At 44.1% G+C, this 17,665-nt stretch overlaps 3 protein-coding genes across 3 annotated transcripts; 1 reads left to right on the top strand and 2 right to left on the bottom strand.

Moving 5' to 3' along the window:
• Positions 1-1,242: 1,242 nt before the first annotated feature.
• Positions 1,243-7,552, bottom strand: LOC132999767 (coiled-coil domain-containing protein 136-like). The gene is made up of 10 exons (XM_061069571.1): positions 7,495-7,552; positions 6,286-6,348; positions 5,605-5,829; positions 5,280-5,354; positions 4,843-5,142; positions 4,394-4,511; positions 4,070-4,247; positions 3,746-3,874; positions 2,807-2,921; positions 1,243-1,561 (listed from the first exon to the last, which is right to left on the bottom strand). The coding sequence occupies exons 2-9, from the start codon at positions 6,335-6,337 to the stop codon at positions 2,817-2,819; spliced, it is 1,182 nt and encodes a 393-aa protein (XP_060925554.1). The 5' UTR covers positions 6,338-6,348; positions 7,495-7,552; the 3' UTR covers positions 1,243-1,561; positions 2,807-2,816.
• Positions 7,553-8,622: 1,070 nt separating this feature from the next.
• On the top strand, positions 8,623-10,708 carry LOC133005237 (protein SCO2 homolog, mitochondrial). The gene is made up of 2 exons (XM_061074861.1): positions 8,623-8,841; positions 9,478-10,708. Exon 2 carries the CDS (start codon positions 9,493-9,495, stop codon positions 10,315-10,317), a length of 825 nt encoding a protein of 274 aa, XP_060930844.1. The 5' UTR covers positions 8,623-8,841; positions 9,478-9,492; the 3' UTR covers positions 10,318-10,708.
• On the bottom strand, positions 10,548-15,187 carry ncaph2 (non-SMC condensin II complex, subunit H2). The gene is made up of 19 exons (XM_061074847.1): positions 15,034-15,187; positions 14,818-14,919; positions 14,682-14,743; positions 14,519-14,597; positions 14,300-14,356; positions 13,902-13,981; positions 13,613-13,788; positions 13,164-13,330; positions 12,938-13,018; positions 12,782-12,845; positions 12,595-12,696; positions 12,462-12,506; positions 12,291-12,361; positions 12,096-12,210; positions 11,903-11,995; positions 11,755-11,804; positions 11,555-11,656; positions 11,276-11,425; positions 10,548-11,185 (listed from the first exon to the last, which is right to left on the bottom strand). The coding sequence occupies exons 1-19, from the start codon at positions 15,139-15,141 to the stop codon at positions 11,045-11,047; spliced, it is 1,845 nt and encodes a 614-aa protein (XP_060930830.1). The 5' UTR covers positions 15,142-15,187; the 3' UTR covers positions 10,548-11,044.
• Positions 15,188-17,665: the final 2,478 nt, after the last annotated feature.

The raw sequence follows: 17,665 nt of genomic DNA, 5'->3' as shown, positions 1-17,665 counted from the left end.
TATTTGGTCACAACAAAGTAAAATGTAAACATTCATTCAAAGACTGAAACTGTGCAAAATAAGAGAAAGCGGGATTTTATCATCGTCCCAATAAAATGATTTAAAGCTACGAAATCTGAACAAAATAAAAGCGTCTTCAGAGTTTGAACAAACCACAATGTAAACAAACGCAGATGAGTTCCTCTTTGCAGATTTACACGGAAACTTCGGTCCAAAGTAAAAGAACCGGGGGGGGGGGGTTCCCACAAGGCTCTGGACTGGGTCCTCCTCGATTCAGTGTTTAAGTGAATTCTGCCACGTAGGTCTCTGCTTTATGCTCATTCTATAGAAACCTGCTTATTTCATGTTATGTCCATTTTTATGTATAAATAATAATCAGTGACATGAGTCGCAGTGCGAGTATTTCAATTACCTGTGATTATTTATAACTGAAGGTATTATATTGATTAAATATGTTGATAAATTAGCCATTACTGAAGTTGGTGGTTTTCATGCAGAATATCTTTATAAACAGAAACACTGTAAAATGTGATGAAGTTAAATTCAGGAGAAGCAGGAATTTGTTTTTATTTAATTAATAAACTGTTTTTAAATAATTAAAATATTTTTTAAATATAAAGTTTTACTGACATATTTAGTCACAAAGCAGTAAAATGACTTTTACTTTCTGAACATGTTTTCTCCAACAAATAATAATTTCTCAGCTTTTATCATCAGTCCCACCCCCACACACACATACAAAATCATTAAATAAATTTAAATAAATTTAAATCTGACACAGTGAAATCAGTCAAATAATCTCCTCCAGAAATGATTAATCTCTAAGATACTAAGATTATTAAAGTGCTTTTTAACTTCAGTGAACGTTCACATTGGTTCTGTTGTAATTAAACACACAAATACAAACATTTTAATTCATCTATTAAGGAAAATAAAGCTGATTTAATTTTCTTTCCATTATTCTGCTTTTTTTCCTTCATGCTACAAAAACTGATGATTTTTGACCAACAACATTCAACATTAATCAAGAATCAAGATGAGTCCCAAAATCTCTAAATCTGAATTCTGTTCAAATTCCCTTTCTCATTGTAAAATGTTCTTTTATTCAGCAGAGGTTTTTTTTTTGTATTTTTGAGCTGAAATAATTTGTTGAATTAAAAACGTTATTATCATTTCAACATTTTCTTTGTAGAACTGTAGGATTTTTGTTTAAATTATTTTTTAACAAAAGTTTACTACAGCTCTTAACTGCAGGGGGAGCTGAAGAGTTCTTATTGGACGGCTGAAATTTTGGGTTTTTTCCCTCTGTCATTCACTGACTGTGGCGTTGACGTCAAACCTTTATGGCGCCGCCGTCCCAGAAGCAGAGCAACAGGACAGCAACATGTTCAAGGGCAGAACTGGATTCATGACGGCAATCCCATAATGCCACAGTTCCCAGTGAGGTCATCGCTGAGGTCACCTTCTGTCCTCAGGCCCTGGTGAAGCTGGGGACGACCAGAACCATGATGGCCGCCACAGCAACCGCCGCCACCGCCAGGTTCCAGCCGTCAGCGTCCGTCTGCGGAAACAGAGACGATCACAGGAAGTTTAAAGTCAAATCCGACACAGAGGAAAACTGCAGATCACAGAGACGACTTTAACTTTGGATTTTTATTTTACCCTCACATGTGAAAAGATAAAACCGGAGATTAGACGATTATCAAAATTCTAATTAGAAGCTGATTAAACTTCTTCTCTGAAAAAGTCGAAAAACTAAATTCAAAGTTTCAGACGACGTCAACAAACTGCACAGAGAAAGATTTTAGAAAATATATTTTATTACTAAAACTGAATTTGATAAATCATAACTGTTTAAAAACTTAATTAGTTTATCATTTAGGTTACGATTTAAGGTTTTCAACTTCTTCAGGACGTTAGGAGAACCCGAACAAAGTATTTCTGTCCGTTACAAGTTCCCACACAAACGTCAACACTATAAATGAAGTGGTGTCGTGTGTGAGAGACTAAACACTTGTGTTAAAAGTAACTCTGTAAACAGATCTCTACACAAACACACACACACACACACACACACACACACACACACACACACACACACACACACACACACACACACACACACACACACACACACACACACACACACACACACACACACACACACACACACACACACACACACACACACACACACACACACACACACACACACTAGAGTCTGACTCATTCATCAATTGACCGATACGAGTCTTTCACAGACATTTGTCAGTGGACGTGTTTGACATGAAAACTGGTGGACTATAACTCCAGTCCACCAGGGGGCAGCAACACAGACGACTATAGAACAGTAATTCTATATGAACAGAGTTAACATGGAGGAGATTCAGATCCAAACGCCTGAAATGATCAAACTAAAATAAACTGAATCAACAGAGACATCGATTGACTGAAGAACCTTTGAAATTCCTGCAAAGCTTCCTGGGAAAGTTCCTGTGCTGGAAACGCAGAATGAAAACCTGGTTTGTCCGGGATCGAATCCAACCACTATCTGTGCATGTTCAACCCAAGGAACCTGAAGAGCTGATGTGACGGATTTTATGAAATAATCTTTTGATCAACATTTTCCAAACGAGACGCCTAAAGGAAAATGAAAGAATGAAAAGCTGCAGGCGTCACATGATTCTCTGTTTCACTGTGAACATGAGTCTCAGTAAAGTGTTTGACCTCAGAGTGAATCACTTCAAGCCACTCGGATGCTGAAGGAATCAAAGTGTCTGGTAGAGAAAGAAGGGCGTGGCCATACCTGGTCCCATCTAGGACGCCAGCTCCTCCCACCAGCACCAAATCAAGGCCACTATAACAATCATTCCTATGAAGGGGACGGAGAGAACGGGGGACTCAGACGGACGAGTGCAGCTCTGGGAAGAAGACAGGGGGCAGGAGCGTGGAGAGAGGAAATAAAACCATAAAATAATCAGAATAAAGTCAAAAGATGTGAAGGACGGCGACGAGCGGGCCAATGAGAAGAGGTTTGATATGGACGAGAGAAAATGGAGATAAAAGGAAAAGAAAGACGGTCGAGCATCAAATTTACAGAGAGTTCAGTAAAGTTGAAGGTTCTAAAAATGAGGATGAAGAGGAAACAGAAAGAGACCAAAGATGCTTAAAGACAAAATGGAGACAAACAACCACATCTTGTTATATCTGTGACGAGGAAGAGGAGGAGGAGGGATGTGATGAAGAGGAGCAGAGCTGTTGATGATGGACTCTGATCAGGTCATTAGATTTTATTTAAAGATGAGGACTAACAATCCAATAATCCTACGAGTTTGTATTTAACGGTTCCTCATGTGATGCATCAGCCAATCAGAGCTCTGCTCTCAGACATCGAGCTCAGGTACAAACAGACAGATGAGGAGAAACAGCGAGGACAAGACGCTCAGACGCCAGAGACACGAGAGACAAGGTCTCGGACAACCAGGAAGCAGATGAGCAATGGAAGGTTCTGGAACCCAGAGACGGTTCTCAACTCACATGCAGATGTGTGCTGACGTCATGAACAGGATGTGACATCATGAACAGGATGAGACATCCTGCTCGTGGACGGAGACGTCCTCCGTGGTCTCGTTTCAGACTCTTTTATCTTCTGTTGACAGTTTCTTCCGTTTCTTCTTCAGACTCTGATACTTTATCAGATTTATCAAAAATATCAAACCCTGTCGTCTGACCTTTGACCTCTCACCTGTGACTTCCTGCCCGTCAGCAGCTCGGCCTTGTAGTGTCGTAGCTCCTGCTCCAGCGCCGCTCGCTCTCGTTGGCTAGCGTCGTACATCAGCAGCAGCTCGGCTAGCTTGCCCTTCACACCGTCACACTGAGAGAGAGAGATAAACTGTCCTTACACAGTTTGTCCACCAGAGGTCACTGTGACTTTATTATTATTCTGTAGAGGATCCTGCGCCGTAACCTGGTCACTGCTTCAATAAAAAATAATCAATACACACGATCATTAACGGATTTCTTAAATATGAGATCGAGAACGTTGTGTTGTTAACCGTCGTGTCATTACCTCTCTCTGAATCCTTTGTGTCGTCTCCTCAGCTGCTCTCAGCTGAACCTTCAGGACGTCGACCTCTGACCTTTCGACCTCCAGGCCATGGGACAGAGTGATGTAAGAGTCCGTCTTCACCTGCTCGTCCTGCTCAGTGTTGCCCTGCACTCTGACTGCCAGGTACGCGTCATCACACCTGTTCATCGGGGCGACAGGTTCCTGCTCAGTGATTGGCTCGTCTGCTTACAGGAAGTGACTCAGTGATCACGTGATCGTGTTAACGTGTCGCCTGAACATTAGTCATGGACAGCAGCAGTTTGATTGACAGCTGCCAGGACTCACGTGTCTTGTTGCTGCTTCAGCTTGTCTACTTTGCCGTTCAGCTGTTTGTTGTCCTCGCTCAGAGTGAGACACTCGTCCGTCAGGTGGACGAGTTCGTCCTTCAGCTGCTTTACGTCCCCTGAACACAGGACGTCACATCACAAAGAACACAAGCTGCTGGCAACCCCCCCTACAGGCTGCAGAGGTAACTACAACCACAATATGACTCATGAACAACTGATGATTTATCTGAGAACAGATTTATAATTTTTCCGCAGAGTGACGAGAACTGAGATAACGTTTCATTTAAATAAGTTTAATTTATTAAATGAATCTGTTACATTTGTGAGGAAAGCTACCTGTTTCCCTCTGTTTCCAGTCTTTATGCTAAGCTAAGCTAATAGAGTATTTTCAGAATGTCTGAAGGTCAGATCATGTGACCAGCTCGCCCTCTGAACTCAGCTCCTCACCGTGCGATGGCGCCCCCATGTGGGGGCTCTTCATGCTGATCTCTGCCCTCAGCGTGGTGATCTCCAGCTCGTATTCCTGCGCCGTGGCGTGGAGACGCTGCTGCTCCGCCCTCAGCCGACACAGCTCCTCCTGCAGGGAGGCGATGTCGTTCTCTCTCTCCGCCGCCGCCTCCTCGGACACCTGCTGCAGCAACACCACCTCCTCCTGAGCCGAGCGCAACTCCTCCTGCGCCTCCTCCAGCTCGCTCTCCTTCTCCTCCTCCAGGCTGTCCATCTCCTCCTGCACCGAGCGCAACTGAGCTGAGGGGGAGAGAGGAAGAGGAGGAGAGAGGAAGAGGAGAAGAACAGAAAGGAGGACAATAAGAGAAAAATCAGTCTTTGCAGTTTGTGATTTTACTAGAATCCTCTGTGCTTGTAATCTGAGTACAGTGAAGTACCTTGTAGTCTCTGGATCTGTCTGGTGAAACTCTCGGCCTGGTGAGCGCTCGCCAGTCGCTCTTCATCCAACACACCTGAAAGAGAAAAGGAGGGAAAGTTCTATATATAGATTCATCAATCAATCACGTTATTTGTCTCATAGATGTTAACAAGGAGCAACTTCCTCTGTAGACTGTCCGTAACTCAACAAGAGAAACTTTGTGATCAGTGAATAAAGTGAGTCACATGTGAGGATCCTGTCCAAGGACACTAGTCCAATGGATGTGTTTTATTAAATATGAAGAAGCAGTAACGTGTTAGAAAGACGTTGAAGGAGACACTGACCCTGCAGCTCCATGAAACTCTCCTCGTGCCTCTGAGAGAATTCTCTGGTCTCCTCGAGCTCCAACAGCAGCTGGAGAACCTGAGCTCTCAGCTCCTCCACCTCCTGTTCTTCATCCTTCACTCCTCCTCGCTTCTCCTCCTTCTCTTCCTCCACCGGTCCTTTCTCTCCATCTATCAGCGTCTCCTCATCCTCCCTCTCTTTGTCCTTCAGCTCACTCAGTTCGTCTGCACAGACGATAAATGATTTGAAATCACACATCTTCAGCTGACACAGGTCACATGGTACAGAACAGGTGATTCCTGTTTACACTGTGGCTCCACCTGCTGGTGATGATGGAGAAAGATAAACTGTAAATAAAGATCCTCCACATGACAGCTGCCAAAACATCTGGATCTCCCTCTGGTGGTTGTCAATCATCACCTTTATATACGATCAATCTATAAAACACACTTCTCTTCAGTGCATTAACGTCACTGAGAGGCTTTTATTGTGAAACAGGAAGTGTCGATAGTGCAGGTAAAATAAATCAAAATAAGAGATTTGGTTAGGGTGATGAATGATGAGGATTATTAGGATGAATTTAACTGTAGATAATTGATATCATATCAGTCGTTTTCCCTCCAATCAGCTGCTTGACTCTTATCACAGTTAATAAACAGGAAACACTCAGAGACACTGACCAGACGCATCGAGGACCTCCTCTATGACGGGCGGCAGCCGGAACCCGTCCATGTTTTCAGCTGCTGCAGAGAGACAGAGGGGGGAGGGGGATCAGAGATCCACACAGAGAGGGGTGAGGAAGAGGAGGGTGAGGAGGAGGGAGAACAGGAAGCCTCCTCACACTCCGAGCAGAGTGAGAAGCTGCAGCTCCTCCATCGTCCTGGAGCTGAGACACAGGGGGATGAGGGGGAGGAGGGGAAGGAGGTGTCAGAGAGAGAGAGGCTGCGACAGAAGACTGAGGATCTGAAATAACTAAACAGGTTAGTACACAAGTTAAGTGTGAACACACACACAGACTCTCACACACACACACACTCACACACACACACACTCACACAGACTCAAGGTGACGTCAGCTGATCAGCTGAATATTCAATGAACTTTGGTTCTGACTTTTTCTTTTTTCTTCATCCATCAACATCAAAGCTCCGTTAATCGACAGAAAACTGCAGAACTTCATGTTGAATCTTGATGTTTTATCAAAGTGACCCAGTGTCAGTTCAGCTGCTTTTATTTTGACAGTGAACAGAGACAGGCAGTTCAATATCTCACAGAGTTTCTGTTCATAGAAATAAAATGAAAACTCAACAGATATTTTATCTAAAATTTTAAAGAGATGTTCAGAAACACTTCAGCTCAAACATCTCAACACCTGAGATAGGTGCAGGTCCGCAGAGAACCTGAGGAACATGAAGGAGGGGAAAGAGGTGGAGGAGACGTGATGATTTACAGCTGAGATCCTGATTGGTTGAGAGAATGTCGGTGCAGGACTCCACGATCTCTACTGCATCACCACCAGATGGCAGCATTTCAATCTGAGATGTTTTGACTTTGTACGACAGGAGGAAGTGGAGAAATATCGTCCATCTCCCCCCCATCATCATTAGCTCTGTGTTTACTGCTACTTAGCTAATGGTAACATGCTTACACACTGAACTAACAATCCACTATGGGCAGAGACCTGCATTACCGCTGTCGACCTCATGGTGGCGACAGATGTAAAGGTCAAGTTCAAGTGCTAACGTGGCTAACAAGCTAATTCAAACATGTGGGACTGTCACTTTAAGCTGGTGTGTGCGTGTGTGTGTGTGTGTGTGTGTATGTGTGTGTGGTCACTGAATGACCTTCATCTGAGCTTCATCACACACACACACACACACACTAAATACCTGAGGCTGGGTTGCTGCAGCTTCCTCTGTGGTTCCACTCTGGTGACTGCAGACCTTCTCCTCTTCCTCCTCTTCCTCCTCCTCCTCTTCCTCTTCCTCCTCCTGTCCTATATTTCCTCCTCAGCTCCGCTCTCAGTGTGATGCAGAGCGACGTCACCACATGCTACCGACACAGAGGCCATGACATGAATGCTCAATGATTCTCCACGACGTGACTCTTCATCATTTCCCGGGTGTCGTGCTGCACAGAGAGCAGAAGAAGAGGAGAAGAGCAGAAGAAGAGGAGAGGAGAAGAAGCGGAGGAGAAGAGCAGAAGAAGAGGAGAGAGGAAGAAGAGGAGAAGAAGAAGAAGAGGAGAAGAGGAAGGGGAGCAGAGCAGAGCATAGATATATATGGAGCAGAGGAAGAAGAGGAGAGGAGAAGAAAAAGAGTTGTCATCAGTGTGTGTTCACTCGTGTTCACTGTTAGCTGTGGCTCACACGTCAGCTGGTCTGAGATCAACACAAACATCTGGAGCCGACTCCTCACGCCTCTCGCTGCTGACGGTTGCTAGGCAACACACATCCTGACCTGATCACATCAGAGACGTGAGGACGAGCGAAGACAGAAACTGAACCAGCCCGACCTCGACTGAAACAACCAATCACGAGCCAGAAAATATTAAAACATTTCAGACGATTGATTCAAACATCATCTCATTGTGAAAAGTGGATCAGATGCTATAAAAAAAAGTATAAAACAAAACCCAATAATGAACAGAACTACAATAAGTGACAGTTATTATTAACATGTATGTAGTTGATCTCACTGTGACCTTTGTATGTTCTACAGTCTCATCTGGACTCAGCCCAGTGGCGACACTTGGTGGCGGATCTGTGAGTTACAGCTGTGAACGAATCTGCTGATAAAATAAAACAAACTCTTAAAGTTTGTTTACGTGAATTCACCTGTCGTATTTTACTACTTAATAATATTTGATTTTACTACCGGTGAAAATAATCTTTAGAGAAGCCTTTCCGGTCTTTCAGAATAAAAGCAGGGTTTTTGTCGAATCAGCTGAGACGAACGGAAATCAGTTTCCTTAGGATGCAGGTCACGTGTTAATTACCCGGAAGTTGATCGCTTACATGTTGTCAGCGGAGGTTTGGACTCGAGGTGACCGGGACCTTCTCCCGGTTCGTACGGTACCGGAGGATCCGCGTCACGCTGAACTACCGCGGAGGTGTTTGTGTCTTACCGGGGTCTCACCGGGGTCCTTCCGGGTCTAACCGGACCGGGGTCCACCTGAATCTGGTCCATGTCCCGGGTCGTCGGTGTGAATCCTATGAAGAACCCGGTGATTGGCAGGTGAGCAGCTGAGGCAGGAAGCCACGTCACAAACATTCAGGTTTTGTACTTACTTTATGTAAAATATAAAATCATCATAAATCAACATTTATTTCATTTGAAGTTTATTTTGAAACAATAGAGGTTTTTCAGTTTGACAACTATATTTAATATATTTCATGTTTGAGTCGGTAAATCTTAGACATTGAATCCACTGATAATCAGTCAAGAATAATAGAGAAACTGATTATTTACTCAGTTTCTCGTCATCTTCTGAGTCAAGGTCAAAGTTAGAGACAATCCATCAAATATGCAAACAAACTTTCATCATCGATTAATCTGCACTTTTGTTTTAGATGAACTGAATATTTTGTGATGAAAAGAAACAAATCCAGATTAAAGCTGTTCACATGACATTTAAAAAACTCATTGATTAGAAGAAAAACATATTCATTAAATTCAGTTCAGTTATAGATTATACATATAAAGTTATTATACTGATAAGTCTATAATCAGTAGTTCACTTTTCTTGTCACTGCATCATTTACTTTTACTCTGATTCTCTCCATCTTCTCATACTTTCACTTTGGTAATAATACTTGTTGTACTTCTAATTCAATAAAGTATCTGATTACTTCTCTTGTCTTGTTTGAGCAGGAACTTGTTTTAAAGATGTCGGTGTTGCGGTGCATTGTGTGTGGACTGCGTCTTCCTTGGGTCCAGCAGACACTTGTGTCCTCGCCATCTCGAACTTCAGCGAGTGTCCTCGTCCGACCACGTGGACGTCTTCCTCACATTCCTCCACAGCGACTCCTGTCTGCGGGGGGCGACTCGTCAGTTTCTGCAGTGAAGCTGAAGCTCCGGACTCGTGTGTTGGTGACTCTGCTGTTTGGCGGCGGCGTGCTGGCCGCCTGCTGGTACGTGTACGAGGAGAAGCAGCAGAGGTTCCGACGACAGCGCATTGAGCAGCTTCAGCAGGTGGCTGTGGGCCAGGGGAACTTCAGTCTCCTGGACCATAGGGGGCAGCGCAGGACCAAGCAAGACTTCCTGGGCTGCTGGGTGCTGCTGTACTTCGGCTTCACGCACTGTCCCGACATCTGCCCCGAAGAGCTGGAGAAGATGTGCGCCGTGGTGTCGGCTCTGGACCGGGACACCTCGCTGCCGCCCGTCCAGCCGCTCTTCATCACTGTGGACCCGGACAGGGACGATGTGGAGGCGCTGGCCCGGTACGTCAAAGACTTCCACCCCCGTCTGATCGGACTGACCGGAACATCAGAGGAGGTGAAACACGCGGGGCAGGACTACAGAGTGTACGCCAGCCCCGGACCCAAAGACGAGGACGGAGACTACATCGTGGATCACACAATCCTGATCTACTTGATCAGTCCTGACGGGCTCTTTCTGGATTATTACAACAGAACCAAGAATGAGGAGCAGATTGGCGAGAGCGTCAAGAACCACGTCAGAAACCAGGTCAACCTCGGAGAAGTTCGCTGAGACAACACTTCCTGTCAGAGACCGAGTCGGTTTCATCAAATGACAATAAAAGATTCCAAATCTGAAGTTCTTCGGTTTGTTCGACCGGACGATCAAAACTCTGAGCCTCCTCCGTGAGTCTGGAGGAGTTTGAGCAGGAGACGTGTTTTTCAGACATGAGGATGAACTCAAGTCGTCTCATTGAGTTGAGACCGTGAGTCCGTCCACAGAAAAGATCTGCTGCTGATTGATCTGAGTTTGTGAAAATAACGTTTTATTGAGCTAATGATGAATACGAAAATAATAAGAAATACTGAGTACAGTTCATTCAGAGATTTTAAAAGTTTTCTGTTCTAGAAACATAAGAAAAACATCCAGATGAATGAATAAATGAAAATAAAATTTAACGTGATGGTCGTAATGTTTCTTGTCTCGATTTAAGTCGACAGTTTAGGTAAATAAACATTTGAAGTCTTTTTCTGAAGCAGAAAGTTCAAACCTACTGAACGTGACAGAGCTCAGGTTAAATTAAAATCTCCATCAGTAAAACAAACAACTTTTATATGCAGATTTTATTTCAGAGCCAGACACATGATTCATGTCGTTTTCTTCATGTGAATCATGTTAACAGATTTTTCAGAGTTCGGATTAAAATCAGAAGAAACTAGGGTGAAGGTTTTAGTCCGTATTCGTGTCTCCGACGGTTTGTTGTGATTAAAACATCGTTGTTACGATGACGAGTGTGAACTCACTCGGATGATTTCAGACCGAAGCCGTCAGACTGGAATCTGTCCGTCGCTCGGTCAGTGCTGAGCAGAGTCAAACCCATCGAGTCCAAACTCGAGTCCAAACCTTTAGAGCTGTCGATGTCCACCGTGTAGTCGTTCGCCTGAAAGAGACACAGAGTCACATTCATCTCTTTGTGTACATGTGTGTGTGAATGTCATGGATGTTTCAGATCAGCGAGCGTTGTATTTACCAGCTGCAGCGAAGCCAGCAGATATTTACAAGCTTCAAAGTTGTCCAGCCCGTGGACGAGAGACGAGAACAACCTGCGGTGACCGACGGCGTCCAGTGCCCCGACGATCCGGTCTCCGTAGTCCCGGATGTCAAACACCGGACGATCGCCCTGAAGCAAAGAAACACCACAAACAGGACGTGAGGGTGGAGGACAGAGATGTGAGGGTGGAGGACAGAGTCAAGGTCAGAGACGTGAGGGTAGAGGACAGAGACGTGAGGGTGGTGGACAGTGTTTTACCTGCAAGTCCAGTTCAGGTCGGATCTTGTCCTCCCAGTCTTTGACTCGTCGGGACAGAGCCGTCTCCTGAGTGTAACCTCGACAGTTCACCACCAGCTGCTCCTGAAGAATAAGATTCAGAAGATTTGTCAACTTTTCATACGTGCAATATTAATATTTAGTTGGAGAGTTAACTTTGAGGATATTTTGCTGTCACTTGCCACACGAAGCTTCACCAGGTCCTCGTAACTCAACTCGTCCCTGCGAGCGTCTGCAGAGAAGAGACACAGGTCACATGACGTCTTTAGAAACAGGAAGTTGAGATGAAATAAAACACCGTCACTGTTGTTCTGGTCTTCAATGTTTCACCTGCTGCTGGGACGTCGGCTCCGCCCTCAAACTCGGCGGGGACGTCGTCAGGAAACGCTTCGTGGTCGTTGTCCGAGTTGTCATCGTCTCCACCTTTTTAATATTCATTGAATCAGTGTCACATCGACCACGTGTTTTGTGAGTGTGTGTAATCGTTGATTCTACAAAACATGTTTAACTGCCGAAGTTTTACTCAGAAGGTCCGGGTGTCTGAAGCCGTGCACAGGCTCCTCCTCCTGCCGATCTGGCCCCGCCTCCTCCAGCTGCAGGAACGTCTTCCGCACATCCTCATCCGAAACCACCACACCCTGATGACATCACAGCATTGACCACGCTTATCCTTCCTAAATACTAGTACTAAATAATGAGTGAAGCAGTAAAAACTCACAGTTTGTCTGTAGATTCTTCTCTGAGTCTTCACCTTGTCTTTGACCGTGGTCACGTATATGTAGTTCAGGTCTGTGGGAATCAACACAACATACAGTTTACACACAGATGACATGTGATTGCATTTTCACTGTTTAACTAAACGTCTAAAGTATAACCAGATAAAACAAACCTGTAAACTTGGGTCCGTTTTTTAGTTTGTGCTCCGGAGGATCAACTGTGACAAAACAACATGAAGAGACCACAGCAGTTAAACTGAGATATTAAACTGAGATATTAAACTGAAAGGTAAAGTCGGTCCTCACAGGTTCCTCTGAACCAGCTCCTAAAGTCCTGAAGTGGAGACGCTCGTCTTCGTTTCCTCTTCCCTCCGTCGTCGAGGCCGTTGGGAACCTTGTAACATTTTCCTGAAGAAAAAATCCCAAACTCTGTCAGCGACAAGAAGAACGACAACAACAACAATTCTGTCTTCCTCTTAATGTTCATGTTCACCTGGTTTAAACGGCTTCTCTTCACCGAGAACAGAATACGGATCACGCAACGTCCACTTGTTCACCTGAAAGTGAGAAACAGAAAGATTTGAGGAGATTCTCTTGTGATCATGAGGTTGAAGTTGTAATTGGCAGGTTCTCAGATGAGTGAACGTACAGCAGGGGGCGCCTCCTCCCTCCGCTGCTGCTCGGCCTCCACCTGGCGTCGCTCTCGAATCATCCGCCCGTCGCTCGGAGCCTGACGCACATTCAAAGAAAAACAATAAAGTTTAGACACACAGTGGAAAAACAAACTCATAAAGAAGAGGAGATTCCAGAGCTTCAGGTGATAAGAGCGGATCAGAGAACAGCTTCTGGATTCAGAACCAGTTCAACCCGGAGACCTGGTGTCTGTCAACGTGCTCCTCTGGTTCCTGGTCCAGCTCCATGTTGTTGTCGTCTAAAGGGAAGAAGTTCTCTGCAGCATCACCTCCAGCACCTCCATCACCTCCAGCATCTCCAGCATCTCCTTCACCTCCATCACCTCCAGCACCAGCTGCATCCAAAGCTCCTGGATAAAGTTAATTTAAAAACTACATCAACGACCAAGTAGAATTATGCTTAAAATTCAATTGATACAGAAGTAATGAAAGGTTATATTTTTGTATTTCTGACTGGAGAAGAGTGAAGATTGACTGAGATCAGATCAATAATCAAAATATTAAATAATTGAATTAAATGAATTGGACTGTGGAACATCTTTTGAGTTGTGATGTCAGAATCAGATGTGATCCACATTCAGATCAACAGATGATCAGAATCAGATCTTGTGATTGGTGCTGATTGGATTTACCTTCCTGCTTCTCCTGCTCCAGCTGCTGATCATCTGCATCATGAGGAACATGCAGAGATTTGACAGGAAGTGAATCCTCGTCAGACCTGGATCTGAGGAGGATCATGTCCCTGTTTCCTGGGATGTACAAGTTCATCCTGAAATCCTTCTGACTGCACAGCACCTCGCCTTTCAGACTACACACAGACACACAGAGCATGATTGTCAGTTTTGTCTGTAGAGTCTTTCCTTTTTAAATGATAACGGTTTGTGTAGATATGTGTATTTTGAAAGTTGTCTAGACTCTGACCTGATGAGAGGAAGTTTGTTCTTCTCGTGAGTTTCAGGAGGAATCAGAGATGCCGGAGGAAGAGGAATCACGTTCACCGTCTGAGACAGAAACACATCCGACTGAGTCCAGGTGAACTGATCCAGGTTCAGCTGAGTCATGTTAGTCTACAGGTGAACTGATCCAGGTTCAGCTGAGTCATGTTAATCTACAGGTGAACTGAATCAGGTTCAGCTGACTCATGTTAGTCTACAGGTGAACTGATCCAGGTTCAGCTGACTCATGGTAATCTACAGGTGAACTGATCCAGGTTCAGCTGACTCATGTTAATCTACAGGTGAACTGAATCAGGTTCAGCTGACTCATGTTAATCTACAGAGAAACTGTGAGTGTGCAGAGTCACAAGAGGATAAACCGACCTTGTTGACGCTGGTTTTCTGTGTGGTTTCTGTGGCTTTGATTTCCAGAGACGTGAACTAAAACAGAAAAATCAACAGCTGTTTCTGATGCTGACAGCAACTTCCCACATTACCCACAATGCCTTGTGATAGCCACTGCAGCAGAGCTGTGAATGGGATGCTTCAGACATGGATGGTTTACTGAAACTTGATTAAAACTGTTAAACTCGTGTTTCTTACCACATTCTCGTCTTCATCATCGTCACGACGACTCGCTGCTGTGTCTTCCTCCTGGGACTCGGCCGACTGCTTGCTACGTCTGTGGTCGACGTGCGTCAGAAAAGCTTCGTTAAGAAAATCATTAATCAGGGAACATTGTATATTTGATGGATCAGACTCTTACTTCTTGTTCCTGTCGTTGATGTACTCCAGAGTTTGATAAACGAGGCTGTGCAGCAGCTCCACCTGAAAGCAGAACACAGCTCCAGTCAGACGGCTCAGACCCGTCCCCCTGACAGGACGCCGTCCTGCGGTCCTACCTTCTTGCTGTAGATGCAGGCCGAGCCTTGGATCAGCAGCGCAGCTTCGGCAAAGTTCAGGCGGAATTTTCCTCCGTCGAACGTGATGCACATTTCATCCAACTACACAGAGAAAAGAGAAATCTGGTGAAATGTTCTCCACCAACCAACTGCAATGTTGTTTTACTATAAGACAAAACACAGAGACACAACAACAAAGTCTTTTTACTGTCTTACCTCCTCTAAATAGTCGTTGAGCTCCGACGCCACGTCCACGTCCCAGTTCTTGGTGAGTTCTCTGATGGGCTGCAGCAGGTGAGCGAACCGGCTCTCGGTAGACTCCATCACGTCCTCCCGTCTCACGTCCTCCCGTCTCACGTCCTCCCGTCTCTCGTCCTCCCGTCTCTCGTCCTCCCGTCTCTCGTCCTCCCGTCTCTCGTCCTCCCGTCTCACGTCCTCCTGTCTCACACCAGGCACCAGGTGGGGGGGAAACTGCTTCCAGAGCCAAAAAAAGAACGATCCTTGATATCTGGTTCCTTTGTATTTGACTATTTACACACAAGGAGTGAATGAACTGGACTGAATTAAATGACACGTGTAGAGACGTATGATTTCCTATTATTCACTCTTGTACAGGTTTGTCACTCAAAGTAGTAAAATAAAACTTTCTGGCAAATGAATCATTAATGAACCAAGTAAACAGTGTTTCCCTCTGGAGTACTTCATGATGCACTTAAAGTACTTGAGTAAAAGTATTTAGTAACTTTAATATGATGGAATAAATGTTAGATTCTGACAGTTTCCAGAACATTTAAAACTTTGACCATTAACGTGAGCAGGTTGAATCTGATCTCGAACTGAAGTTTGATAAAGAGACTGAAAGTGAGCTTGATGAAGAGAAAAGTTTGAGTTCCTCTGTTAAGCGACTTGACTTGATGACGTCATGAGTCTGAGCCGATCGCAGCTCAGACTCATGACGGACTCATCTCACTACGTCACGTTTCTCCTGCTTGTCTCAAAGTGACGTGAAACGGACGAGAAACTACAAACCACCGATTCTCAACGCGAGTCTGGTTCCAACGTTTTCTCCTCGAACCAGTTCAACATTCAACTGAACCAGTTCAACATTCAACTGAACCAGTTCAACATTCAACTGAACTCAACGGTTCAGAACGAACGACGTCACGTTTTAGAGTTAAACAGGAAATAAACTCACCGAGTCAGCTTAGTGTTGTTAGCAGCTATCATTAGCATTAGCTCAGAGTCAAACTACCGCCACACACTCTTCTTCTCCTGTTATCTCCATGTAGCGCTGCGACGCTGACCGCTGCCCCCTGTCGGCCCAAGGGGGTGGTTCATAAGTTGTATTACAAAGTATTACATATAAAAAAAAAAAGTATAATGTATTATATTGTACTATTATTGTATATATAGAATAAAAAATACATCAGACAAATAACACTAAAGAATGGTCACATAATAATACATAATGTATTGAATGAAGTATACCCTCAGACAGTGTAAACAACATGAACTAACAGTTTTAAAACAAGGATCAATAAACACATGACAGGTACATGTATGACAGATACAGACTGTGTCTGCTGGTCATTGTTGTCATGGTTACCATGTCAGGTTCGACAACGAGGAGTCATACAGTTAGAAGGAACTGCTGAGGGTCAGGATTTTATGTATACATACAGAATGTGTGTGTGTGCGTGTGTGTGTGTGTGTGTGTGTGTGTGTGTGTGTGTGTGTGTGTGTGTGTGTGTGTGTGTGTGACTGTTTTACACGTGTGTGTCTGATTCCAGCAGTTAAACAATGAAATGTCTCCGTCAGCAGCTGCCTCTTAATATTTCCAATTTCCTGGAAGAAGAATGAGGATAAAACTCAGTCATTCTCATCTTTCTGAGAAACTGTGAAGACCAACATGAGGATGGCATGCTCACTGTAACACACTGACACACACGTCACACACCAACACACACAGTCACACACTGTAACAAATTGCTGTAAAAAAACGGCCAAATTCTCACAGTAACAAACAGTTTTCCATTAAAACGGTAATGTTCTGTAGAAAACAGTGCATTCTGGGAAATATGTATTGGTGGTTTACTTGTTGTCTAAAAATACTGCAGTCTACCGTAAACCCCATTGCATTCTGGGGGTGATGCTTGAATCAACCCTGGAGAGATCCCATTATTACAGAGCTCTACTGTTTTTCTATTGGAGATACATGTGAATGCAACTACAAGAAGCAATCTGTGGACCTGCATGGTGTTTGAAGATCATCCATTTAAATCCAGCATTTTCTGCGCAAATCACACGGTAAATTCATAAACACTTTATTTGATTGGTATTGTTTGCTTACTTTTGCTGTCTTTAAACTAACTCTGACTGGTTAGCAATGCAACTAAGCTAGCTTGCAGCACTCACATGTGGTCCTCTGAACCTGCCATGGTGTGGTGAGTACATCAGTAACACAATAGGCTTGCTAGCAATATTTCAGCTTGTTGTGTGTTAACATTTTTATTGTCAGCACTAGTAGCATTAACTTTAGGTGTAATAGAATTTACCTTCTAATTTGATCTACTTATGCTAGCATATAGACAGTGTTGGTTAGCTACACAATAAGACTATTCATACTGCTGTGCTTTTTCGTTTCATGTTCATAGTGAATGTCGGCATGTAATATGTACAATCTCAGAGGAGACCTTTTGAGTCTAAACTTGATATTTCAGTCACACTTTTATTTTTAAAAACTGTCTATCGTCAGAGAGTTTCTTACATAGCCAGAATACAGCAGATATTTTAAAGTTCATGCTAAAACTGTAGTATTCTGCCTGATACACTGGTTTGTTTAAAATCA

The sequence above is a fragment of the Limanda limanda genome, chromosome 1 (assembly GCF_963576545.1).
Source record: "Limanda limanda chromosome 1, fLimLim1.1, whole genome shotgun sequence".
NCBI classification, from domain to species: domain Eukaryota; kingdom Metazoa; phylum Chordata; class Actinopteri; order Pleuronectiformes; family Pleuronectidae; genus Limanda; species Limanda limanda.
This window is presented reverse-complemented; position numbering and strand designations above follow the sequence as displayed.

Excerpts from the sequence above, each read along its gene's own strand:
- ncaph2 (XM_061074847.1), bottom strand. The coding sequence starts at position 15,141 with ATGGAGTCTACCGAGAGCCGGTTCGCTCACCTGCTGCAGCCCATCAGA. Across the intron at positions 14,920-15,033 it reads TCAACGACTATTTAGAGGAG|TTGGATGAAATGTGCATCAC; the intron begins GTAAGACAGTAA and ends TTCTCTGTGTAG. Across the intron at positions 12,211-12,290 it reads GAAGAATCTACAGACAAACT|GGTGTGGTGGTTTCGGATGA; the intron begins GTGAGTTTTTAC and ends TGATGTCATCAG.
- LOC133005237 (XM_061074861.1), top strand. The coding sequence starts at position 9,493 with ATGTCGGTGTTGCGGTGCATTGTGTGTGGACTGCGTCTTCCTTGGGTC.
- LOC132999767 (XM_061069571.1), bottom strand. The coding sequence starts at position 6,337 with ATGGACGGGTTCCGGCTGCCGCCCGTCATAGAGGAGGTCCTCGATGCG. Across the intron at positions 5,830-6,285 it reads GGAGGTCCTCGATGCGTCTG|ACGAACTGAGTGAGCTGAAG; the intron begins GTCAGTGTCTCT and ends TCGTCTGTGCAG. Across the intron at positions 4,248-4,393 it reads CTGAAGCAGCAACAAGACAC|GTGTGATGACGCGTACCTGG; the intron begins GTGAGTCCTGGC and ends CCCGATGAACAG.